This window comes from Canis lupus, chromosome 4, assembly GCF_048164855.1.
Source record: "Canis lupus baileyi chromosome 4, mCanLup2.hap1, whole genome shotgun sequence".
Taxonomy (NCBI): domain Eukaryota; kingdom Metazoa; phylum Chordata; class Mammalia; order Carnivora; family Canidae; genus Canis; species Canis lupus.
In genome coordinates, this window is record NC_132841.1 from 59,256,724 (window position 1) to 59,282,587 (window position 25,864).

Below are 25,864 nucleotides of genomic sequence, written 5' to 3' on the forward strand. Positions count from 1 at the left end.
TTTTATTCATTTATTGGAGAGAGAGAGAAAAAGAAACAGAGAGCTCAAGCAGGGAGAAGAAGGAGAGGCAGTCCCCCCACTGAGCAGGGAGCCTGACATGGGGCGTGATCCCAGGATCCTGAAATCATGACCTGAGCCAAAGGCAGACATTTAACTGACTGAGCCACCCAGGTGCCTCAAATTTCCCCTTTTATATCAGGACACTGGTTGGATTCAAGCCCACCTCAATGACTTCATTTCTTGTTTTTTGAAAAGTTTTTCTTTTCCTTTGTTAGGTCTTTTGCATTTCTATATTCATTTTAAAATCAGTTTGTCAATTTCTACAAAAACATAGGATTTTTTAAAAAAGATTTATTAGAGAGAGAGAGAAGCAGACTCTCTGCTGAGCAGGAAGCCTAATGTGGGGCTTGATCCCAGGACCTGGAGATCATGACCTGAGCCAAAGGCAGATGCTTAATTGCTTAACTGTCTGAGCCACCCAGGTGCCCCAACATAGGGTTTTTAAATGTCAGAACATCCTTGCACCCCACTTAGTCATAATATCTTTCTTTTTTTAATATTTTATTTATTTATTCATGAAAGATATAGAGAAAGTCAGAGACACAGATAGAGGGAGAAGCAGGTTCTTGCAGGGATCCCAATCCGGGACTCGATCCCTGACCCAGGATCATACCCTAAGCCTGAGGCAGATGCTCAACCGCTGAGCCACCCAGGCATCCCATAATTTATTTCTTTTAAAAAAATGTTTAGGGGCACCTGGGTGGCTCAATGGTTGAGCATCTGCCTTTGGCTCAGGTCGTGATCCTGGGGGTGTGGGATTGAGTCCCACATCAGGCTCCCTGCAGGGAGCCTGCTTCTCCCTCTACCTATGTCTCTGCCTCTCACTCTGTCTCTCTCTCATGAATAAAAAAATAAACTCTTAAAAAAATTTTTAATTTTTCCACTTATTGAGATATATAATTTGCACATAACATTGTATTAGCTTAAAGTATACAAGGTGATTTGATGCTTGTATACATAGCAAAATAATTACCAAAATAAGTCTAGTTCATATCCATCACCTCACATAGTTACATTTTTTTTCTTGGGATGAGAACTTTAAGTTCTATTCTCTTAACTTTCAAATATAACAATATATACATACAGAATCGTTAACTATAATCACCATGCTGTATGTTACATCCCTAGAACTTATTTATCTTTTAACAAGAAATTTGTTGCTTTTGACCACCTTCACCATTTGAAGCCCTATGACCCAACAGTTATGATGTATTTTATATATGTATTTATATATCATATATGATATTTATATATTTTATATATATATTATATATATATATATTTATCACTTGAATTTTTGTGTTTATGTTCATGAGAAGTATTGGCCTTGAAATTTCTGTAACATCTTTTTTGGGTTTCTTCTGGCCTTATCGAGTATCTGGAAATGTTGCTTCTTCTTCTATATTCTGAAAGAGTTTGTAACATAGCTATTATTTTTTTCTTAAAAATTTGATACAATTCACTCGTGAAGCCATCTAGGCCTGTATTCTTGGTGGGATTTTTTTTTCTTCAGTTTTAAACCTTTATTTTGGAATAACTTGAGATTACAGAAAAGTTGCAAAGATGGACAGAGAGATGTCACTCTTCACCCAGCTTCCCCTAATGTTAACATCTAACATAGCTGTGTTATTTTTGTCAAAACTAGGAAATTGACATTCATATAGTACTATTTTTTTTTTAAGATTTTTATTTATTCCTGAGAGACACAGAGGCAGAGACACAGGCAGAGGGAGAAGCAAGCTTCATGCAGGGAGCCTGTCATGAGACTCCATCCCGGATCTCCAGGATCACACCCTGGGATGAAGGCGGCGCTAAACTGCTGAGCCACCAGAGCTGCCCCATATAGTACTATTAATTAAACGAAGTCTTTATTTGAATTTCACCACTTTGTTCTCCTCTTATGCCGTTTTTCTGTTCCAGAATCCAACACAGTCGGCCACATTACCAAAGAGTACTGATGAGCTGCTTTGTAGACTGTCTCTTGACTTGAATTTGTTTTCTCATGATTAGCCTGGGATTATGGATTTGGGGGAAGATATCTCAAGGGGAAGTTATGTCAGGGATTTGAAATCATTGATAATGTTAACCTCGATCATTTGATTAAGGTAATATCTTCCAGGTTTCTCCTTCATAAATTTACTGTTTTTCCTTTCCTGTGTTCTATTTTTTGATAGGAGGTCATTAAGGCCAATCTATATATAATCAATAGGATGGGAATTAACATTTCACCTCCTGAAGAGGAAGTTTCTACATACATTACTTGGATGTCTTTTGCGAGGAAGAAAGGTTTGTCTTTTCTCCCCCATTTATTTATTTATTACATAATTTATTTACATCACTGTGAATTATTTATTTTATTCCTTGAGTTATAATCTTTTATTCTGTAGATTGTCTTTTCACTGTCTTGATAGGATCCTTTGATGCACAAAAGTTTTAAATCTTGTGTGTGCATTTTATGAAGTGTTTCATAGTAGTTGGAAATAATGAGTATACTCTAATTTGGTGGTGCAGGATTCCACATTTTCATTTTGTTGTACAAATTTCCTATATCCTTACTCTGTCTGGTAAAAGATCAATAAGAACTGTGTTAAATCTTTCACTATGACTGTAGGCTTATCATTATGTAAGGATCCTCTTTATCACAATAATGCTTTTTGCCAGGAAGTCTGATATTAATAGACTAGATCACATTTCTTTGGGATAGTATCTAATTGCTTAATGCTTTTCCATTTCTTTAGTTTACCTCTGTGTCATATTTTTAGGAGTGCTATTTGTGAAAAGCTTACAGCTGGAATTACTTTTTTACCTAAACCGTGAGTATTTTTAAGGTGGTGAGTTTTATATATTCACATTTATTTTGATAACTGATATATTTAAATGTATTTATACTTTAATTCATGTCCCTTTAACTGCTTCTTTTTCATCCTTCCTGCTGTCTATCGAATTGATCTCTGTGCTCACCATTGCTTCTTAGATCCAATACTTTTTTTCTGGGTCCTTCAGCATGTTCTTTTGTTCTTTCAGGGGTTAGTGGGAAATTCTCATACTACTTATTTGTCTAAGACTGAATTTATTTTGTTCTCATTTCTTGAAGATATTTTTCTATTGCTGTCATTTTAAATGTCATTCTTTTGCAGGTAATCCAGCTTTTTCATTGGATACTTTGTAGATAATATCAATTTTCTTGAATTTTTTCTGCGACTTTGTGGAGTTCTGCGATTTCAGTACAGTGATTCTTTTTTTTTAAACTTTATTTGAGAGACAGAGACAGAGAGAAAGAGGGTGAGTATGCTAGCATGAGGAGGAGGTGGGGAGGGGGATAGAGAGAAGCAGGCTCCCTGCTGAGCAGGGGGCCTGATGGAGGGCTTGATCCCAGGACCCCGGGATCATGACCTGCATCTAGATACAGAGGTTCTTAAGTGTAGATTTAATATCCCTTCTCATGACAGGGTAAAGATTGTATGAATTTATGTCTTTCATTAACTCTAGAGAAAACTCAGTCATTTTAAAGCATCTTCTGGAATTTCTATCAGTACTGTCAGACACTTTCATTTTATTTTCCACATCTTTTAATTTCTCTCTCATATTCTCTTTACCTCTTTTTGAAACATTATGGGCACTTGTAGTTCACTAATTCTTTCATCAGGTACATGTGATCTACTATTGATTTGTCCATTCATTTTTTAAAAGGAGGGACTGTTTTGGTAAAATATAACACATGTACAGAGAAAGTGCATAAAACACAGATGTACCACTAAGTTAAATATTCTAAAGTGAGCACCTATGTAACAGTCATCCAAATCCAGCCACAGAAATTGTCTAGCTTTCCCCAGAAGCATTTTATCCCTTCACAACCACCAGCCTTTCCTCACAAAGTTAACCCCACCCTGACTTTTATATTAACACTTTCTTGCAACAGCACACATACATGTTTGTATCCCTTCCTTTGCTTGCCATTTTGTTTCTGTGCCACACCCACACTGTTACATGTAAGTGCAGCTCCTCTCTGCTTAGTGCTGGGATAGCTCATGTCTGCTTTCCCAACATCCTAGCTATTCTTTGTCCTTTTCATTTCCTTATCACCGTATGATTTCATTTATTTAAGGAACAGAACAGGCAAAAGCAGAGAATTTGATATGAACAAGCAAAGAAAATGATTTTATATGAAGGGCTTGCAAGGCCCACAAATTACGTGAAAGGTTAATGGCCTGCTCTTTCAGGATCCAAATTTTACTTACTGTTAAATAAAGTTGCAAAATACAGAATACATATGGTATGATCCCATTAGACAAAGACATATTTTTGCACCTTTGCACCTGTACTACACTACATACATATTTATCTATTCAAATAATTCTAGAATCCTAGAAGATCCAAACTGTTACCAGTGGTTACGTCCAGTATGTGGAAATGAAGCAGAATGCAGGAGGCTGGGAAAGTCTATCTTTGAGCATAGGAGGAGCTATGTGGGCCAGTCTTTTTACATTTTATTTATTTAGATAACAAGCATTCCTTTTTTTTTTTTTTTTTTAACAACATCAGCAAAAGTCATATTGTCAGAAGAAAGAATGAGGATTTGCTTTTGGGTGCAGCAGGCTCTCCTCTCCTGTAGCTGGTGTTGGTCTTCACCCTCCAGAACACAGCAGAGTCTATCCAAGGTAGTGCAAATCCTCTCTTCTATGTGTCAGACACTTTAATGGTTGGTTTTTCAGCTCATGCAAACATGGCTTTAAACAGCAGCCCCCCAATTCAAGACAACACATCAATGGCAGGCAACTCTAACAGGCTGCTGGCCCCTCACGACTGTGTGGGGTGCAGTGAAAGTCTGGAACAAAAGGAAAATGCAACCACTATCCCATGTACCCTGGGAACTAGCTGGATCTCTCACCTTCTCATCTCCCTAAGAAAGGCAGGGAAGAGGCAGAGGGAGGCAGGGGGAAAGGGAATAATTCCATGTCCACAAGGAGTCCTACAGTAATCAGAGGCTTTCCTTCAGGCTTCAGCTTTACAGACCCTAATGACATCTTGCAGCCAGCTTCTCAAGAACAAGAAAGTCTTTTCCGGTCAAGAGCAGAAGCTGCAGGAAATCTAATAATGACCAAGGACTTCTTAGGTATGCATCCATCACTGTGCCACAACAGCCCACTCTAGGGGCTTCTGGCCTTGTCCTCATCTTACAGGTGGAGAGACAGAGGCCTACCCAGGAGAAATGACTTGCTTAAGTTCACACAGCTAGCAGTAGCAGCTAGAACCCATCCCATCCAGTCTGACTTCTCCACCTGCACTTTTCACTCTAAGCCCTAAGGCAGGATACCATGCTTAGATGATTCCAGAGTGAGGGGGCATTGGCCTGGCCACCCAGTGCAGTGACAAGGGACAGCTGCTAGAATTAGACATTCCCATTTTGGCTCTGGCCCTGAACAAGCCACTTCTTTCAAGCCTGGATATCTATATCTGTAAAATGGGACAATACCTTTCCCTCAGGATTGTCCTGAAAATAAGAAATAGGATATGTGGAGAATCTACTACCAGCCCAAGCACTGAGGCACCTAATAAAAAGCAGCCACCAACATGATCATTGTCACTGTCTTCATCATCATCAGTTGAACTAAGAGGCATTCCTTTCTCTCCTTTTCCTAGGGAGCTGGATACAGCCCTGAACTATCCCTGGTGAAGACTAGGACAAGATTTACCCAGGCTTGCACCAGATGGTAAGTGCAAGGAGAAAAGACAGGAGGAGACCTTATAGGTGCCCCACATTGCACCTGTCCAATAAGATGCCCCTTCTTTCCATCCCTATGGCCATCTCCCTAGCCTAGCCCTAGCCTAGACCTTATTCCCTGCAGGTTTCCTGACTTCTGGCCTTAGTCCTCTCCAATCTGTGCCCCCACATAGCAAGACCCATCACTTCCCATCTTAAAAGCTGCCCCCATCTCCTCAGGAAAGTCCACTCCGTGCTGGCCCTCACTGACCCCTCTAACACAGCCCCCTCCTTTCTCCAGAACACACCTCCTCCTATTCACAATTCCACACTTTGCACATGCTGGTGCACTCAGCAGGAACGTCCTCTCCATCACTCTCTCTTCCCTTGATGTCTCTCACTCCACCTCCAAAGTCTCCGAGGGGCTTCCTGGAATTCCCCTCCTATACCCATCCCCACCAGGAGTTAGGGACCCACTCCTCTTGACTCATGGTGCTTGCTTCCTCTGATGTCAGGTAGATTCTGTAGGGAAAATCAACAGGATTTACCTATGCTTTATAAACCTGTCTTTCCTACAGTCTTCTCTTCCTCTAGGCCAGGCCTAGGCTTATTCACCTCAGGGCAACTAGCACACAGTAGGTACTTAGCAAATGTTTAGAGCATGAATAAGGTTAACTAACTGCTTCTCAATAAAAGGAAAAACTTTCTAATTGTCAGAGTTATCCACTGGGTAAATGGGCTGCTAGGGATCTCCCTGTCAGGGGAGTGTTAGTAGAGTACCAGAGCAGGGAGTGGGGAGTAGAGGCATGGATGTGAATTCACTGGTAGCTTGGATTCCTAAAGATGTGAACCATGAACAAGTTTCACTGGAATCAGCTAGGAGTGTTGGTTACTAATAGAAAGTACCCCCAACTCAGGAGATTTGGATACTGCAAATCTGGGGCAGGCCAGAAGTCTGTATGCAAAACATCATCCCCAGGAAATGTTGAAACACACCCCATTTGGGGACTACTGAACCTTGCGGCCTTTGAGGCCATTTGCAGTAAGATTTTGTGTGTGAAGACCCTTCATAAACCATGAAGTGCTGTCCAGAAGTCGACTCCAGGATGTCTCCCAAACATGAAGATGGGAATTGAATATTCAGGCTGGGGCTACAGCTCCTCGGACTCAGGAAGGTTGCGGACCCAGCCCTGGGCAACTCTGTTGAAGCTAGGTCTGAGGCGAAGAAGTTCCAAGCCACTGATGAGCTCTGGGACGAATGGGGTGCCTGCCCTGGGAAGAGTCTCCCCCACTAAGGGTCCTCCAAAGGGCACTGGGGTCCTGGTGAGAGAAAAGCAGCAGGACAGGTGTGCTGTGTGGGAGAGCACTGGATGGCAGAGCACTGACATTTAGGTCACCATGTGAGGCCCCCTCCCTGCCTCCCTCTGGGCCCGTTTCCCCACCTATATGGTAAGGCCTTATATTATCCTTAACAGGTTTCCCCAGCTCTGTCCATTCCCTAGTCTGCCTCTAGTAGGGATGGCTTGGTGCTTGGGAATAGGAATGAAATTTTCAAAGCTCAAATTGGGTTGTCCCAAACAAAACTCTAGGTTTCCCCTAAGTAAAGCTCCAGAAGACAGTAGAGCTGGAATGGGGTTTATCCTTCTCTGCTCATCTCCCCTTAGAACAATATACCCACAGGCCAGAGAGGGAAGAGAGGGTTAGAAGGAGCACCAAGAATTAGGAAATGCAAGTTATAACAGAGACACCACACCCCATTTCTCACCCATAAGACTAGTGAGAAGAAATAATTTGAAAATGGGGCAAAGTTTCACTCAGATACTGCTGGTTGGAAGGTAAACTGGTGCTGCTACCTTGGACAACTTGGCAGGATCTTTTTAATCTAAAAATGTGCAAACTGTCAACCAACAACTGCACCTGTAAGTATACGGCTTAGAGAAGAACATGCACATACACACAAAGAAACAGGTATAAGCAGTGACTGGTGACAAACCAGTAAGGCCCGTATGTCGAGTGGCAGAGCCATGGACAAGACAGACGTGGTGTATTCACAAGGTGGAATACCATAGAGCGGCTTAAAAGGAATGAAAAGATTCGTATGTATTAAGTAGGATAGATTTCAAAAGCATAATACTGAGTCAAAAAGGCAAGCAAGATACAGAATGAGATACAAAGGATTAAAACACACACACATGCATGTAAAACAATGTCATCCACTATAGGAATGGAGCTGCTGGGAGAAAATGATCTGAAAATATACCTACCCGACCACAGTGTCACCTTTGGGAAGGGAACTGAAATGGAGACTGGTGAATAGGGGCCCTCTCTTTATTTGTAGTTGCTTGTGTGTGTGTGTTTTAAGAAAATGTTATTTTTAAACTGTGTTTTCATCTTAAGAAGACTTAAAAAGTATTGCTCATATAGTGTTTTCCTCGAAGCCTGGGAGCAATGAGAATGGGGGAGTGCTTTCTCCCCTGGGGCAGAAAGACAGACCTTGGGCCAGGGCCTGGACTCCAGCCAGGACAGCGGTTCTGCCCAGACCACCCCGGCTGTGGCGGCAACAGCCAGGCCCGGCGGGAACAGGCTGGGCAGTTTCCAAGCTGCACAGGCTTCACAATCCAGTCCTTGACTGGAAGCCCAGAGCCCTGGATCCTTAGCACAGCTTGGCCACTAACACCACTGTTGCCCCCTGTCAGCTTCAGTGGGTTCTTCTGGGCCCTGGGCTCACGGCCCCCTACGGCTCTCCTGCTGATGGGAATGTGCTTCCGCCCGTCCTAGCTGCGGCCTGAGATAGATGGGGCTACAACTTGAGTTGGCCAGCCTGGAAGCCAGCGCCCTGGACTGAATGTCTGCTGAGGGTTTTAAATAGCTGGGCAGGCGGGGGCTGAGGGCCCCCAGGAGGAGAGAACACAGTCTCGCCTGGCGGAAACCCCAGAATGCCTGCCAATGGCTCGTGGCTCACACGGTGTCTGTTGGGCACAGTTCTTCCCATCTGGGCCCTCCCTGGCTATCAGCTGTTTGAGGGAGGTCACCTCCCTTCTGAGCAGTCTCTTCTCAAGGCTGATCACCCTCAAGTTGTCAGACAGTCTCTGCATGTGGTCTGAGCAGGTGCCAGAAGAGTTGGACCATGTCCTGCTCTTGGGGACCCTCCTCTTTTTCGCTTACTGAAGTCCAAGCCAGAGGAGCATTTTTCAGAGATAGCATCAGACTGAGGAAGCCAGTTGCAGTTGAAATGCATTCCCCCAGCCCAAGGTCTTCCTCCAGTGCCAGGCTCCTTCCTATCTTGACTCCTATGATTTGTCTTTGCGCCCCTAGGCCGGAACACTAAGTTTATCCCTCTCCAGTGCTCCCAATTAGCTTTTCCTTTTTTTTTTTTTTTGTAAGATTTTATTTATTTATTTATTCATGAGAGGCAGAGAGAGAACAGAGACACAGGCAGAGGGAGAAGCTCCTTCCTTCTAGGAGCCCGATGTGGGACTCGATCCTGGATCCCAGGATCACACCCTGAGCTGAAGGCAGATGCTCAACTGCTGAGCCACCCAGGCGTCCCATCCAATTAGCTTTTCCAACCATTATTTCAGCCTGTAACTAATATTCATACTAATAGCTACTGTGTATTGAGTTTATTACTTGCTAGAAACTTTGCCTACGGCTTCTCATGCCATCCTCTCAACAATCTCATGAAGTAGATACTGTAATAGTCTCATTTTACAGATGGGGAAATGGAGGCTCAGAGAGGTTGAGTCACTGGCCCAAGGTCAAACAGCAAGGCGAGGAGGCTGCACGTAAGCCCGCGCTAAGGTCCCATGCTCTGAATAGTACAAGCCAGTCCCCTGTGGCTCTCACCTCTGGTGTCCAATGTTTCACTGACACTCCCCACTTTGATACACCTCAAGACCTTTGAGGAAAGTGAGGAAAAGGCTGAGCTGATCTAGGCCTAGTGAGGTCGGGCCCCCACCCAGGGAGGAATGTGCGTCAAAGAGCTGGTACACGGCAGGGAGGAGGAACGAGAGACCGGGCTCTGTCCCGGTCCCACTGCTTCCTTGCTTCATGACTTTGGGCAGGTTACTGCTATTCCTGAGTAAGTCACAATAAGAAAAACTGCAGCACCTCCCTGCCCTGCTGGGTGGCGAAACCAACAAGATGTGTGTGGCACGTTCATTCATTCATTCCCTGTACATTTATTGAGCACCTCCTATGTGCTGAGGCAAGAGTGCTATTGAGTTCTAGCAGGAGCTCAAGCAACATGTAAGTGTTCAGAGGGAGCTTGGCACATCAACGGGCTCAGGAAGTTGCAGCCACTGCTGTGTTGTGACTGGCACCTGCACACCTGCACACCCTAGCAGTCTCTCCCCAAGCTGCACCCCCCTCTCCCCAGCCTTACTTGTTGAAATTTCGGTACTCGGCAAGGCTAGGGGTGTGACTTCTGCCCTCGCTCTGGTAGTCCCGGTAGCTGATGAACTCCTGCCAAGGACAGCGGTAGCCCTTGGGGATGGCCGTGTGGTTGAACTTCTCTGGCGGGACGCCCTTCAGTGGCTCCGCATAGCCTGGAGATGGAGCAGGGCACACGGGAGCAGGGCATGTGGAGCTGGCAGGCGGGGGCACCTGGGCTCTTTTCTCCCTTGGCCCCCACCCTGTCCACCCCACAGACGCAGTTAGGGGAGGGAAGCCTAGAGCTGAGATGGGGGTAGGGGAGGAATAGAACACCAAAGTTGCCCCAGCAGAGGGAACCGATCCTTTCCCATCCCTGGAAGCAAGGAGGACTAGACTTGGAAATCCCCAGTCGGTTGGGGCAGGCTTACAGACTCTGGCTCACTGTGTGACCTTGGGTGCATTGCTGCACCTCTCTGGGCTTGTGTTAGGTCTAGGGAGGGGTGCAGGGGGCTGGGTGAGGTGGACTAGCCACTTTCTAGGTGCTGGTTCCTGCCCAATGGCGGTAGGTACTCCCTTCTCTGGTCCCAAGACCCAGGGAGGCACTCACCTGGTGCCAGGGCGCTGGGGCTGCGGGCACGCTCTGCAGGGAAGGCTGCAGACTGGGCGTCCTCAGGGCCCCGGGATGAAGCTGGGAAGATGTGGAGCTCAGAGTGGAAGTTCTGCCCCTCGGGGCCATTGGCAACCTGGGCACAGGGATGGGTGCTCAGAGGCTGGGACTGCCTCACTGGAGGAGCTGCCTGGCCCCATCCCCTTGCTTCCCCTCCTGCGGGTGGGGGTGGGGGAGCTCCCTGCACACTCACCGTCCCCAGCTCTGCTGTTCCCAGCACCTTCCCCTTGGTGCTTCCATCTGCAATCTGTGGGGGCAAACAGATCACAGGGAGGCTCTGGGGCAAGGGGCCAGGATTCTCCCTCCACCAAAAATGGGGAATACATAGTCTTAGGGCCCACATCCTGGGGATACTGGGGGGATGAATGAATAGCAAAGGGCGCTAATCCCAGTGCCTGGGACAGAGAAATATTCTTGGTATGTTAGTTTCTATTATTGACCTTGGGCAGATAACCTTCCTGAGTCTCACTCAGTTTCTCTGTCTATAAAATGGGAGGAGTGATGATCATATCTAATTTACAGGGCTCTATGAGTATTAAATAAGACGATAGATGTGAAGTGCTTGGCTAGCAGAGTAGGTGTTTTGTCATCTTTACTATTCTGCATCCTACCACACCACCCCCTCTCATCTGCCTCCTGTTTAGTCCAGGCGTTGAGTGGAGTATGAGTGGAGTGGCCCTGAGTTCATTCCTGCTGAGTTTTTCAAGCCTGAGGATAAACCATTCTTGTCTCTACCAGCAGACTGTTTTCTGGCCTTGTCCTTCTTCTAGGAGCAAGAAGAGAAAGAGTTCTGTGTTTTCTCCCTTAGGCTGAGCTCAAGTCTAATCTAAATCCTGCTCACTGCAAATGTAGCCCAGAGCACTTTTTGTAGGAGCCAGAATCCCTTCACCCCACAGCTTGCCCTGCCCATTCCACTTTATGCTTTGTATCTGGGGAGAGATACCTAAAGAGATCACACTTTTCTGGGATCACACAGCAAGTCAAGGGCTCAATCTGATGGGAACATCACAGCCTTTCCAGCTGGAGCTGGAGGGACGGCCCAGGGGCCAGAGGTCCTCAACTGGCTCAGTTGAGGCTAACTGCTGGCCCTCCCTGGGCCAATTCCCCTGTAAGCACAGTGGGAGCTAACTCACCGCCTGCGGGCTGGCTGCAAACTCAAAGGTGAATCTCTGCACCCGGCGCTGTCTCTTCTGGAAGAGGAGGGAACCTCTGTTGTTGCGTAGAGAGAGCTCCTCCATCATCAAGTCTTGGGGCACACTCAGCTTCTTGCCCAGGTCCAGCAAAGGGACTGCCGAGAGAGGCCAGAGTGAGGCCTACCACCAAACCCGTCAGGGCACTTGGGGCTGCCGGCCTCTGAGGCAACCTTGTCCGAGCACTCTCCAGTGTGTGTGAGAACGCAGCTTTCTCCCCACATTTGCTGACACTGGGTGTCACCATTTTGTGGAATCTTTGCCTACCTGGTGGGCAGAAGTGACACCTCAGAGTCTCATTTGCATGTGTTTGACACTCAGTGAAATTGAACTCCATTTCAGATGTTCTTTGGCCATTTGTGTTTATTCCTTGGCAGTTCTTTGCCCATCGTGGTGGGAGTCGCAAGAAATGAACGGATTCTAGATAATTTTCTGATACTAAGCCGTGCTGCATCTGAGCTATGCCAAGGGAGGAGGGGAGGTTTCTGGCCTGAGCCGTTCCATCCTTGGAGCGGCCACTCACTGAGACGGGGAGGGCAAGAGGAGGATGAGATGGGGAGAGATCAGGACTTCAGTGTTAGACACGTGTTCTTTCAATTTTAAAATAGCCTTTTGTTATAAAAATAGCATATATGTGCATTGAAGGAAGTTTGAAAATACAGATATAAGGGAAAAAGAGAAAAATACCATTTCTATCTCCCAGAGGTTGCCACTTTTAACACTTTAGTACATATCTGTTCAGATCTTTTTCAAAGACTATGTATTCATTTAGGAGGGCACTTGGGTGGCTCAGTCAGTTAAGTGACCACTGATTTCAGCTCAGATCATGATCTAAGAGTTCTCAGATTGAGCCCCACCTGGGCTTCACACTCAGCAGAGAATCTGCTTGAGGATTCTCTCCCTCTCCCTAACCCCCTACCCTGCTCACATACTCTCTCTCTAAAATAAATCTTTTTTTTTTAAAGACTATATATTCACATATGAATTTTCAGCTAAAATGAAGTCATAGTTATACATGCTTTGTAACTTGATTTATCAATTAAAGATCTCTGCCTGTGCAAGTGGACATATTTTTGTTTTATACAATGCCTGATCCATATTCCAATTCCTCTAATTGCCTGCAGAATGGGCATATAAATTTTGAAATGCCTTGCAGATGTCGAAGTGAAGAAGCCAAGGAGGGAACCAGGTACGTGAGTCTAGGGCTCACGGGAGAAACTGACCTGAAAGTAAAAATTGGGGTATCGCGAGCTTACAAATGCTATTCGTTGCTGTTTGATGAAGTCCATTACATTTATTTCTTTTCTCAGAGTTAGGACTCACTGTGATAGCCATGTAGAGGGTTTCCAGGGAAGATGGCTGTCCTTAAGAGTTCTGGAACCCATCCCTATTCTTTCTGTTTCCCCCGCTGGCAAAACACACACTTTTCTGCACTTCCCACCACAGGAAGGCTTTGGTAGAAAAGGAGTGGCAGAGGGGTGAGGACACTGGTAGGAAAAGGATACATATGGACAGTATGGCCAGAGTTGTCCATCTCTAAAATTGGATATATGGAGGTTCGAGTTCCAGCTCTATAAATGGTGTTTAGAGCCAGGAGGCTGGATGAGATCACCAGGTAGATGAGGGTTAAAGAGATCCGAAGCCTGAGCCCTGGGCCTCCAGCATCCAGACTAAAGAGGTAAAGAACCAGCCATGGAGCTAGGAAGGGGTGCCCAGTGAGGCTGGAGGAAACCCAGAGGGTGGTGCCCTGGAAACCAAGTGATAAAGCATTTCCAGGAAGATGGAGTGATCACAGAGCCGAAAATTGACCATCCTCTTTAGTGTCATGGGGTTGTTATTGGTCATCTTCACAAAAGTAGTTTCTATGGAGTATTTGGGTGTGAAAACCTTATTGGAAAGTGTTAAGATAGAGGAGTATTTTAACCACACCACAAGGAAGCAGTGAACAAAATCTAGGATGTGAGATGTTTTATAGGGCAGCTGGCCTGGGTTCTTTAAAGGAGTGAATGACCTGGAAAAAAAGACAGGGTGGGATAGGAGTGGGGGTTATAGATTAAAGGAGATTTAAGATATGTGGCCACCAAATAAACAGTGGTCTTTCTTTGGATCCTCATTAAAACAAACTAGAAAATTGGAAAAAGTTAACTGTGGGACTGGTTATTAGGTAGTATTAAATCAAAGTTGCTAATTTTGTTTAGTGTGCTAACATCTTTGTGGCATGTAAGGAAATGTCCTCTTTATTATTTTTGGTGCATCCTGAAGTATTGAGGGGATGAAATGATGTGCTCTTTGGATTTTGCTTTGGACTCCACGAATGAAAGGAGGGCCATGGGGATTTGCACTCTCTATTTTTGTGTGTTTGGAAATGAGCTTAATAAAATGTTACAGAGAGAGGAGGTGAGAAAGTATAGACCACAGCTTTGAGGAGTTGTGCTCTACAGGACCAGAGGCAGCAGTAGAATCAAGAAGTTGTTTGTTTTTAAGAGACATAAAAGCATGTTTTTTTAGCTGATGGGAAATTTTGACAATGCAATAGATAGATAGAGGGCAGACCAACTGGAAGAATGTCCTTGAGTAGGGGAGAGGGGAGGGGACGGGAGAGGAGGGGAGGGGAGGAGTGGGGAGGTGTCCCCAGCTCAACTGGAAGGGCTGACTTCAGACATGGACAGGGAGAGGTCACCCACCACATGGGGAAGGAAAACTGAGAATGTGGACACAGATGCAAGCTCAAGCCAGATGTGGAGGAGGGAGCTTGTAGAGGTGCTCTTTTGGTTACTTCATTCTTCTCAGTGCAATAGGAAGCAAGGTCAGCAGCTGAGAAGGAGGACCAGGGAGAAGGCATTGGGAGTTTGGGTACAGAGGTTGCCAACATCCTCTAAGCGAGTAGTACAGGACAGGGGACAGAGAGATGGACGGGGTGGGGCTGCCAGGAAGCATCAGGGGCCCTGCAGGTGCTGTGATTCATCACATTCAATGGAATCCAAACAGTCTTTTAAAAAAAGGGGGCTGGTGGGGTTTTTTTTATTCTTTCAGCAAATATGGAGAGAGGACCTCCTACATGTTAGGAACAGAAAGAGATCCAATGTCGGTTAAGAGGGGGAAAAAGTAAGTTTCAGAAGAATCTGCATTCTAAGATCCCACTCATTTATTTAAAAGAATAAGTACTATATATTTATGTACACATTGAAAAATCTGCAAAAAGATATGCCGAATATTAGTAGTAACTATTTATAGGAGGTAGGAAGAGGAAGGCTGGAAATTGCACTATTTTTTAAGAAGAAAAGGTACTGCATACTTAAAAGCATGAAAGACTATTTATATCTAAATACATAATAAAAAGTCCCCTGGCATCATATTATCAAATACTACCAGAAGAATCGAGCTCGATATTTAAAAAAAAAAAAAAAAAAGTTACAGATAAAATCTATTTGATGAAACAGTTCCATTTCTAGGCATTCATTCCTAAGGAGAAAAGTTGAATAAACATGCCTGAAGATAGACATACAAGGATGTTGATTGCAGTGAGGTTTCAGATTGTGAAAAGCAGGCATCAGAGTGGTGGGGGTGCTGTCCAGATGCCCTTCATCAGTGGCTCAGGGTCACACCTGCCCCCTTCTACAGAGCGCTACCCGGCTGAGCAGAAGCACCCACAGCCCACTTCCTGAAGATGAGATGAGTTCTGTGGAGCCATTCGTGACCTGGAGCCCCCACGGGGTTCCACTGAACCCGGACCAGAGAATCCTCAGCTCTGCCCCTGAGGGTCCAGCCTGAGATGAGCCTTCATGACCACCAGTAGGGTGTGTGTGTATCAATATACTTAATATATGCTGGGGGAGCAAGGGAGGGGGTGGAAAAATCAATCATACCAGGCTAGAAAGAAGTCTGTGGTATGCTGCTAAGTGAAAAAAAAAACAAGTAAGCTGAAAAACACAGCGTATACTACTTAACCCACTTGTATATGCGTTTATATAAATATGTTTATATATGAACAGAAGATGGATTTACTCAAATATGTTAACAGTAGTTATCTCCAGATGGTCCCATTATGAGGAACTTTCACTTTCAAAGTCATTCATGTCTGTTTTGACTGAATGTCTTATAAAAGGGATGTATTATTTGTACAACCATGTAGTATAGAAGCAGCTCGGAAGACAAAGAGATCTGGAGTCCCATCTCAGCTCTACCAACTACTAGATATGTGACCACCGAGCTCCCCTGTCCCTCAGCTTTCTCATCGGCAAAATGGGGGCAACAGTATCTAACTTAGAGATTGTTATGAGGAGTATACAGCATAAAGCATGGAAGCTCTTAATCCCAGAATCTGACACAGAGTAAGTACACAATAATGGTGTTTGTATTGTTAACACCTGACAGTGATTGTCTTTTAATGGTAAGACCATGAAATTTTTTTTTCTTTTTACTTTTCTTCAGTTTCAAAATTGTCTTGAGTTAATACCCCAGCAATGGCCAATAATTTATAAATTTCCAGTCTGGCATAAATGAGATGTGTCCATGTTTAGGGGACTATCATTAATTAATTACTTAGCCAAGGGAAAAGAGAATGCATTGCCTGGCTCTTCTAGCTAGAGCATCAATACTTCACAGAGTTGGCATATTTTAGAGCCCAAAATCATGCAATTAAAAAAAAAAATTTAATGCTCACAAAAGGAGGCAAGAACACACAAAATAGATTAGGACCACTCACCTATAAAGTCATACAAAAGACTATCTTAGATGTGGAGCTTCTTAGAAGCTGCAGGGGCAAAACCTCAGTGGTATCCTTATTTGAGGGTTTGTTGGTGCTCAGGTCACTGTCCATGTGTACCAGAATCATGTGGGCACTTGTCTAAAAGGTGCCCATCTGGCCCCTTCCCCAGCTCCACTGAATCGGAATCCTTGGGGGTAGATGCTGGGAATCTGCATTTTTAACCAACAGCATCACTCACTAGCATTCACACTACAGGATGAGAGCCTGACTTAGTGGAATTTGTTTTTAAAATATTTGAAATGATCTGAAATAGGCCAAATTAACAGACTCCAAAATTGTGCCGAGAGTTTATCACTTATATGGTGATAAACATGTATCTTAGATGATTTATTCATTGGGTGAGCCTACTTTTAAGTGAAAATCTGAGCCACACTGGGGAGCCTGCTCTTCCAGCCTGCCCCACTCTCCCCTGACCATTGTCTCTTGCCACAGGGGCCTGGTGAGACCCACAGTGTGTGGGGAGCTCGGGGGCCACAGTTAGGGCTTGAACTGGGACCAGACCCCTCAGTGCTTAATCTGGAGTGGAGGTAAGGTCTTAGGCCCAGGGCCCAGTCTAAGGCATTCAAATCCAGCCTCCGGGGGTGTGGACATCAGGGCAAGGCCCCTCCCAATGCTTCGGGAAGCTTCCCAACCCAAGTGGCAGATTCCACAGGCACTCCCTCAGGGCTGGCTTGGAACTCACACCTGTTTGTCCAGGCCTCAGGCCAACAGGCCCAAGTGGCTGCACTTTAGGATCAGAAAAGGATGAGTCTGAGGAACACACAGGACCTGAGTCCACCTTACCTGGTCCAGTGAGGTCCCCCATGGCAGCCATCACTGACCCCTTCTGCTCCTTAGGGATCATCCTGTGGAGGAGAGATGCCTGCAAATTGGCCTGCCCCCTCCTTCCCTCCCCAGATGTCCTCCCAGGCCCTGGTCCACCCAGCCTCAGCCCCGAACTGCCTTGGCCCACCCTATTCTTAAGGAAGGGCTATCAGAGCTGGACAGGGAGGATACAGAGGTCCAGGGGAGGCAAGGGAGGTGCTGGAGGCCACAAGGATCTGCTTTCCGTGTTGTCAGGGAGGCACTCTTTCTTCAGGGGATAATCTCTGGGACATGAGGGATAGGGGAGGTGGGGGCCTCAGGCAACTGTCATCCGCTGAGGCAGATGAGCTCTAATCAGCAGCTGAAAGAGGTTGAAAGTTTAAGTCAAGGAGAGAGGGGTATGCATGGGTTGTTAGGCTGGGGCTACACTGGGGTCTGCAAGGCTGGTCCATGGAAGCTGAGAGACCCATCACCTCCTTCCCTATGCTCCAGCTTTCAATGGACATACAGGGTGCTCTCTTCTCCCTCACCCCTTCTCTACCTCCTCCTCCATCCCCTGCACTCCCCATTGGCATCTCATGGCACTTTCCAGCAATCTTGGAGATTTACAAGCAAAATGCGGTCCAGAGACCCATGGAATCCCTGTAGGTTCCAAGTCCAGATTCCCTAACTTGTCCCCAGGAAAGAAGGCAGTCCTGCCAGCCTACTCCTGTGTGTTGCTTCCAGGTCTTTCTACATTCCTTCCTATAGAAAAAAAAAAAAACAAAAAACAAAAAAACAAGTCTGCTTCCAGCTACACCCCACACTCACACATGGCTCTAGGGCAGCAGCCTGGACTCTAATCCAAGTCCCTGACTTCCTCTGTAACTGTGAGCAAGTGGCTCTTCAGCTTTGGGCCTCAATTCCTCTTATGTGCCTCTGTAATATAAGGTGGTTGGGCCAGATCATGGGATCCACAGATGGGCTTCAGGGCACCCACAATCCCTCACCCCACAAACCGTAGCTGACCTGAGTGTGTCTGCCTGCATTTAGGGCTACAAGTCGACGGAGAGTGCTCCGACTGTGACCACTCAGGAGCCCACAGTGCACAGATCTGTTTCTTGATAAACACTCCCCTGACAGACACATGCAGACATTGCCAAGGACTCTCACCTGCAGACAGGGGCCCTGCTCCCCTCCACAGCCCAAAAATCTTGAAGTCCTGCACAAAGCCATTACCTATGCCCACCTCGAGTCCCAGCCACCCCTCCCCACTTAATCTAGAGTGACCTAGAGCTTAGAATCCCTCCCCTCCTTTCCTGGAGACCCCATGCTCCCCAGACCCTCCGCAAAGCCCTTCCTCTGCTTGGAGGCTGGGGCTCTGGCAGCCGGCTCATGTCCTCTGCCCAGGCCCCATAGCTCCTCGAGCTCCCCTAGGATCCTGGTACCTGAGTGATGGGACCACAGCGTGCAGGAGGGAATGTCAGACCCTCAAGATTAACACCTCTGTCAGGAAGCTGAGAGCTGAGTAGTCGTGGAGGTGCTAGTGGTTCCTGGGCCCAGTGTGAGCACGGTGTGCCCTTGCAGCCAACTCTGGCCTCAGCTGATGAGAATCAAGAATCGTTCCTGCCTCGTCGTGGCTCACAGCCTTATTTCAGGCTGCAACAGGATCCAGGGACAGATGCTAAAAGCACCAGGCCCCAGGGGAGACAGGTGCCCCGGCAGCAGGCCCTTGCAGACAGAAGGGCTTGCACACACATGTACACACACACACATATGCACACACCAGAGTCACCTGGAAATGCTGAGTCAGTTGCCAGTCACTTGAGCTTCCTGATTGTATCCTTAGAGCCTAGAATGGGGCCTGATAGGAATTCAATAGATATTTGTTGAATGAATGGATGGATGCATGCATGCGTGAATGAATGAGTTTTCCCCTGATGTCCTTGCTTGACTTGTTCATTTCTTCTTTTCTCTTTTGTTTCCTGCCTTTCTTCCTTCTGCTCCCTCCCTCCCCACCTCCCTCCACCTTCTCACACTGAGTGTCTCTCTATGGAAGATAAATAAGGCAGGGCTCTGTCCTCAAGGAGCTCAGTCAGGCCCAAGTCAGACCCGTAAATAAGCCTTTGCGATGCATGATGGGAAGTGCTCTGGGAGTACCCGGGGGAGGGTGCCACCGGCATTGCCTGGGGAGAGGGGGTGGGGAAGGAGAGTCCCAGAGGAGACATTTGATCTGGGCCTGGAAGGCTAGTGGGAGTTCAGTGGGCAGCGGGGCACAGGCACCGCAGACAGAGGCCTCCTGGTGTGTAACAATGTCAGGGGGTCCTTGAGCAGAGCCAGAACTGCCCACAGAGCTGAGAGATGAGGCGGGACAGGTGGGCCAGATCACAGCAGGCTTTTCAAAAGCAAAGTGTGCTTAAGAGTTTAAAGCGGTGGAATGGAGTGGTCAGATGGGCATTTTCCAAATATATCTCTGGCTGCCAGGTGGCATATGAGTTAGAGGGGGGCAGACTGGAGGCAGGAAGATCATCCTGTGGTCAGGTGAGGATGGGGAGGCTGCACCGGGGCAGAGGCCATGGAGACTGGAAGGACCTGAGGGGTAGCTGGGGAGTCACATGGTTGTGCTCAGAGATCGGATGTGGGGAGTGAGGGAAAGGCCACTCTGGCTTGAGAGGCTGAGGAAGGTAAAAGGGGAACAGATTGGGGTGGGGGCGGCTTCTCAGCTCAGTTTGGGATGAACTTGATTTGAGGTGTCAGGGGTGGGGGATACTGTGCTCAGGAGGGGTGCTGGCTGAAGGTAAAGATTGGGTCACCTGGGGAAGGGTGGGGCCGGCAGCACCTGTACCCATGTGCCGGGGACAGACTGTCCGAGGGGGTATTTGACATGCTCTTAGGAGGAAGCCTGAGCTCTGTGGACTCCAGGAACTCTATGTCCTGCCCCTTAGACTCCTGCTCCCAGCCTCTACTGGGCCTGAGCTTTTAGAGGGATGAGGGATGTTCCCAGGGCAGGCTTGGCTTCTCCTCGGAGTGAGGCCACAATGCCCTTTTCTGGACAAAGGACACCCCCATCAGGTGAGGAGCACTTCTGACAGTCTGGGTCCCAAGCTCACTAGGGTTATCTGGACTCAGATGGGACCTCTTGTAGGGGCTTCTACTGCACAGAGCCCTAACCTGCCATGAGGAACCTGCCCTGGCCCCTGACCCAGCTCCAGTGATGGCATCTTGTTGTGAGGAGCTGGGCAATACCACCCCGAAACATCAGCTAGCCCAGCTGGCTCTGCACAGATAGGGACGCTGAGGCTGGATAAGGAGTGGCCTTACGCAGGGTCTCCCAGCCTCGTAGATGACAGGATCAGGACTTCAACCCTGGGACCTCCTCTGTGTTTTCCATTGCTCCACATCTCTCTCCATGGTTGCTGCTCCCCAAGCCCCCATCCCTCCTGTGTCAAACATTCTCATCCCCACTGAGTCCCTCGGACTGTTCCATGGGGGGACGGGAGGGGCTTTAGACGAAGCTGAAAATGACGCTGGAGACAGGAGGATGCAGAAGCATTTATTGAGGGCCGGAGATGAATTCTACAGGAGGCAAGGGGCAGAACACAGGCAGTCTCTAGTGGGCTAGAGGAGAGGATCTGGGGAGAAGGCAGTGACAGGGAGAGCAGCCCTGCGGAACTGCAGCTTCCCAGGGCTGCCTCCTGCTGGTTCTTTGGGGAAATGCAGGCAGAGTGGTTTTTTTCTATGCCTCTGCACTGACCAGTGGCCTGACAGCGTCTCTTCTATGAAAGAGGCCCTTAGCCCCAGCCTCCCAAGCTACAAGGAAACTTGTAGCAGACGGGGACTTTAGTAAATGTGGCCACTCATCCTGGATCAAGCAGGAGCACCCTCTTACCTTCCCACTGTCAGGGCCTGTGTTCCCAATCCTCAGGCCCTAGGCACCCTCTGGGATTACTCCTTAATTCCAAAGCATCCCCATCCAACTCTCTCCCACCCTGACCCCAGCTTTCCCTAGCTTTCCCTAGGGGTTCCAGGTCTAACATCACCTGATGGGTAGGTAAGTCTACACCTAACCCTGGACCACACTGGGTCCCTCAACTGTTAGCAACATCCTGGAATCCTTCCTCCTACATCGCTTGGATCCTCAGCCAATTGCAATACCCCAACCCTACCTTTCCTCTGCACTCAGTATTCTGAAGGTGATATTCTGAACCTCTAGAGGGCACCACCAGCCAACTCTGGAAACTAGAATTTAGCCACATTCCTCCCTTGTCCCTCTCCAGGAGATTGGAATGGAACCACCCAGGTCTAGGGAACAGGCTAGGGCCTGCAGCCAGGCTCCTCAAGGTCACTGGGCACCAGGCACTAGCTAGGCCACAGTGTAATGGGAAAGGGATGGGGCAAAATGGTGCCCACTCATCTGGGCATCATGTGGATACTGGGGCCTAACACTGAACCATGGGGTACTTCCTAAGGAACCAGAAACACAGGCAGACTCTAGTCTAACCTCTCACTCACCCACCCGTGCTCCTCTGCCTGGAATGCTGCCCAGCCAATCCTCCACCACCATCTATCTGCTCCCTTCCTAACAGCATGGAATGTATGTATTTCAGGACTGGGAGAGCCCTCAGAGGTCATCCGAGCCAATCCTTTTCCTACTAGAATCTCCTCTGTGCATCCTGGCTACTGCTTGAATACCTCTCACAACAAGGAACTCTTGCCTTCCCTTTTCTAAGTAAGCAACCTCAAACTCGGGGCCATCAGGTAAAGCCACAGGATGGCAGATAGCTCCATATCAGCAACTCTCTCCCCAGCTCAGCTTTGAGCCTGGCACCTGCCATGAAAGGGCCCAGAAAAGATAGATGTGTCGGAGGCACCCATAGCATTCCTGGAGGCCCACGTCCTGGGGCTGGGGACAGACGTTGTCACCTTCCAGCTGTCCTCTCTGGCAGCAGATAAGATGCCCTGATAGTGTGACCTGGGGTGGGAAAAACACGAGAGATCTGGGAGGAGGAATCTTTCCACCTCTTGTCCCAGAGGGACCAGCAGGGCACCTTGAGCTGGCCTGGGAGATCTCTCTAAAGGTCACGGTGGTAAAAATAGAGCTTGTCTGGGAAGGGGTGGAAAACAGCTGCTTCTGCCTGCGACTCGGTGCCAGGGAGGCGATGCTCAAGCCGGAGCCTGGACAGGGAACTCAGGCCTAGGATCTTCTGAACACACCCCTCATCTGCCAGACTCCAGAGAGCAGAGCCAGGAAGGGAGGGAGGAGTCTGGAACCCTGAACTGCAGTGACTCTAGGGGTCCGTATACACAACACCCCCACTCCTCCAAGGCAGGCGTGTGCGTGTGCACGTGTATTGATGGGAGGGGAGGGAGAATTTAGACCTGCGAAGATTGCCGTGGCCAGAGTCCCATTAAACAGATGGGAAAGCTGAAGGTGAGAAGAGGAAGGGTCTTGCCCAGGGTCACCCAATGCCTGAATGATGGACGCAGCGCTAGGCCCAGGCTTGGATCACTACCCCAGCCCCAAGCCCAGGGCGCTCCTCGCCGGACCCCTCGTCCAAAGAGGCCAGCCCCCCATCTCCACTGCACCCCGGGACGAGGTGCTGGGATCCACCAAGCCCCTGGCCTCTTCCTCTGGCTCAGCCCTCCCGGGTGGGGATGGGGCGGGGGCGGGGGCGGGGGCGGGGGCGGGGGCGGCTCTAGGTGGTGCAGGGGGCCTCGGCGGGGAGGCTGCCGCGCTTGAGCCTCACACTGCCGTTCCAGCCGCGGGGGCAGATGTTGTAGCCGAGGATCCCGGGCGACTTAGCCCCGGAGTCCTCGGAGTCGAGGGACACGTCGGAGTCCGTGGGCGAGCGGCGGTAGGGGAAGGGCCGGGGCGGCGCGGGCAGCGGGCTCCGGGGGCTGGCGCAGGGCGAGGGCGCGGCCGACAGCGGGCTCCGCGGAATCGGGGAGAACGCGGCGGCGGGGCCGGGGCCGGGGCCGGGGCCGGGGGCGGGGGCGGGGCCGGGGGCGGCGGCGGGGCCGGGCCGGGCGGGCTGCGGCGAGCGCAGGCGCGGCGGGGGCGGGGGCGCGGGCGCGGGCGGGGGCGCCCCGGGCGGCGAGAAGGGCCGCAGGCTGTCTGCGCCCGGCGGCCGCGGGGAGGCGCTCTTGCGCCGGGCCGCGTTGATGATGTTCCGCGCCAGGAGCGCCTGCAGCTGGCGGCTGGGGGGCCGCGCCTCGGCCTCGGGCCGCAGCGGGGACGGCGAGCGCTCGCTCCACGAGGGGGACCTGGGCGGCGGGGGCGGCGGGGGCGGCGGGGGCGGCGGGGGGCTGCTCCTGCTGCCGCCCTGGCCCGGCTCCCACGGCCCCGGGCTCACCCAGCCGTCCAGGCTGCTGGGGGGCCGGGAGGCGCCGGGCGTCCAGGGCGGGGAGGTGGGCAGGCTCTCGCGGCGGTCCTGCGGAGAGAGCAGAGAGGGCGGCCGCGTTAGTGCCGGGTCGTCTGGGCCGGGACCGGGGCGGGGCGGGGGGCGCTCTGCCCGCTCGCTCGAGCAGCCGCGCCCTGCCCCGGCCGCCGCTTCCCGGGGACGCAGGTGGGAGCGGTTAGGGACGCTCGCTCTGGAGCCCGACCGTGTGCCTATGCACCAACTTGGGCGCCCTCGGGGCTTCAGTTCGTCCCCCGTACGATGGGGCCATGGGGCCGTGCCTTCAGCACCTACTCCACGGGGCTGTTGAGGACTAAATGAGATAACTCATGTAAAAGAATATCACGGGACCGGAAGAGTCCCCGGGGGAGAGTGATGCTCAGTAGATGTTAGTGACCTTAAAGAAATGCTGGAAGGCGACACATGAAACTAGGCAAAGTGGGACGCTGTTAGGAAATGGGGCAAACAATAAGAGCTAAAACTATTTTAAAAAAGGAAATGGGGCAAACAGGGCAAAGTAGGCAGTCACAGGAGTGGAAATAAAGCTCTAAGGTACTACTTTTTATATTAGTTTACGTTTTTTTATACATATGGATGTATTATCTATGTTAAAATTTTTAGGGGATCCCTGGGTGGCTCAGCGGTTTAGCGTCTGCCTTTGGCCCAGGGCACGATCCTGGAGTCTGGGGATCGAGTCCTGCATCAGGCCCCCTGCATGGAGCCTGCTCCTCCCTCTGCCTGTATCTCTGCTTCTCTGTGTGTGTGTGTGTGTGTCTCATGAATAAATAAATAAATAACATCTTTAAAAAAATTTTTTTAATTTATTTATTCATGAGAGACACACACACACACACACACACACACACACACACACACAGAGGCAGAGGGAGAAGCAGGCTCCATGCAGGGAGCCTGACGTGGGACTCGATCCTGGGTCTCCAGGATCACAATCAGGGCTGCAGGCAGCGCTAAACCGCTGAGCCACCGGGGCTGCCCAATAAATAACATCTTAAAAAAAAAAGTTTTAACAGAAAATCGTCAAGGACTTAGGGAAGGGCCCTCAGCCCCAACCCTCTTGCCATGTTGCCATGGTCACCTCCTAATTTTTTTCCTCCCATGCCCTGAACAGAGAGGAAGTTCCCACTGACAGATGGGAACACAAAAGGAAGTGGGGTCATTCTGCCCTAGGCAGCACACTCTCCTGGCTGGACTTCTTGCCAGCATGGGGTAGGGAGTGCGGATTTGGTGAAGCCAGGTTGCTGTACATCTTTGAGGTGATAAAGCACTGCTCTGCTAAACATTACTGCACCCGTTTCCTACCTGTTTAGGGACTTTCCAGTCTACGAGTCGCAGTGTCATCCTTTGTCTCTCATTAGAGCCTCACAACATGCTGATGAGGTAGCTGGCATTATCACACCCATTTTACAAGGATGAAAATGAAGTTCAGAGGTGTAAATGACTATCTGGTGTGTCCTGCCCCACCAGAATGTGTGTGTGTGTGTGAGAGAGAGAGAGAGAGATTACTCCTGCTCAAAGGCTACACCATGCTAAAGCACTTGGGAGAACTGCTATGAAAGAAAGTGCAGGACTTGAAGATCATGCCCTGCTTGTAGTTGCTAAACCACCTCTTCATCCAATCAGATTCCAGCAGTAAACCAGTGCACTCAGCCTTCGATCCAATGCAAATTCAGCAGCAGTCAATCCCCCGGAGTCCAGAACTAGCCAGTCCATTCAGTGTCTTCTACCCAATCAAAATCTAGAGCCATTCATGAGATCCATTCTTTCATCCAATCAGTAATCAGCCACAGCCAAGCCAGTCAGCCTCTCATCCAATCAGAATCGGGTTCCTCCCAATCAAAAGGAAGTCACAGAGTGTGTTTTCTGCACACAATGCAGCAGCTCCTAGATTAGCTGACTCAAAAT

The 25,864-nt window shown here is 48.9% G+C and overlaps 2 protein-coding genes and 1 long non-coding RNA gene across 17 annotated transcripts in view; 1 reads left to right on the plus strand and 2 right to left on the minus strand.

Annotated features, from left to right (window-relative positions):
• Positions 1-3,358: 3,358 nt before the first annotated feature.
• Positions 3,359-13,053, plus strand: LOC140632464 (uncharacterized). Its single transcript, XR_012030065.1, has 3 exons — positions 3,359-4,718; positions 5,057-5,173; positions 5,701-13,053. It is a non-coding gene; the product is annotated as an uncharacterized lncRNA (long non-coding RNA).
• On the minus strand, positions 4,191-19,644 carry MYOZ3 (myozenin 3). Of its 10 annotated transcripts, none has more exons than XM_072824496.1 (9): positions 19,339-19,644; positions 18,992-19,146; positions 18,174-18,308; positions 17,544-17,605; positions 11,936-12,090; positions 10,996-11,049; positions 10,743-10,878; positions 10,146-10,308; positions 4,191-6,283 (listed from the first exon to the last, which is right to left on the minus strand). In XM_072824496.1, the coding sequence occupies exons 3-9, from the start codon at positions 18,197-18,199 to the stop codon at positions 6,205-6,207; spliced, it is 675 nt and encodes a 224-aa protein (XP_072680597.1). In that variant the 5' UTR covers positions 18,200-18,308; positions 18,992-19,146; positions 19,339-19,644; the 3' UTR covers positions 4,191-6,204. The 10 variants fall into 10 exon arrangements, with proteins under 10 accessions (XP_072680597.1, XP_072680595.1, XP_072680598.1 ...); XM_072824487.1 differs by having other exon boundaries at positions 4,531-7,081; XM_072824492.1 differs by lacking the exon at positions 18,174-18,308 and adding an exon at positions 18,375-18,482 and having other exon boundaries at positions 4,531-7,081.
• A 1,438-nt stretch (positions 19,645-21,082) lies between these two features.
• Positions 21,083-25,864, minus strand: part of SYNPO (synaptopodin) — a 54,900-nt gene continuing 50,118 nt past the window's right edge. For all 6 annotated transcript variants that reach the window (XM_072824508.1, XM_072824512.1, XM_072824510.1 and 3 more), the window contains one exon: positions 21,083-23,974. In XM_072824508.1, the coding sequence (XP_072680609.1) occupies positions 23,240-23,974 (735 nt within the window). In that variant the 3' untranslated portion in view covers positions 21,083-23,239. The remainder of the gene's footprint in view (positions 23,975-25,864) is intronic.

Coding starts and splice junctions, on each gene's coding strand:
- MYOZ3 (XM_072824488.1), bottom strand. CDS start 18,199: ATGGGTCTCTGGACCGCATTTTGCTT. Junction 17,606..18,173: donor CTCTGGACCGCATTTTGCTT/GTAAATCTCCAA, acceptor TCTCCTCCACAG/GATGATCCCTAAGGAGCAGA. Junction 12,091..17,543: donor GGGGGACCTCACTGGACCAG/GTAAGGTGGACT, acceptor CTCTCTCGGCAG/TCCCTTTGCTGGACCTGGGC.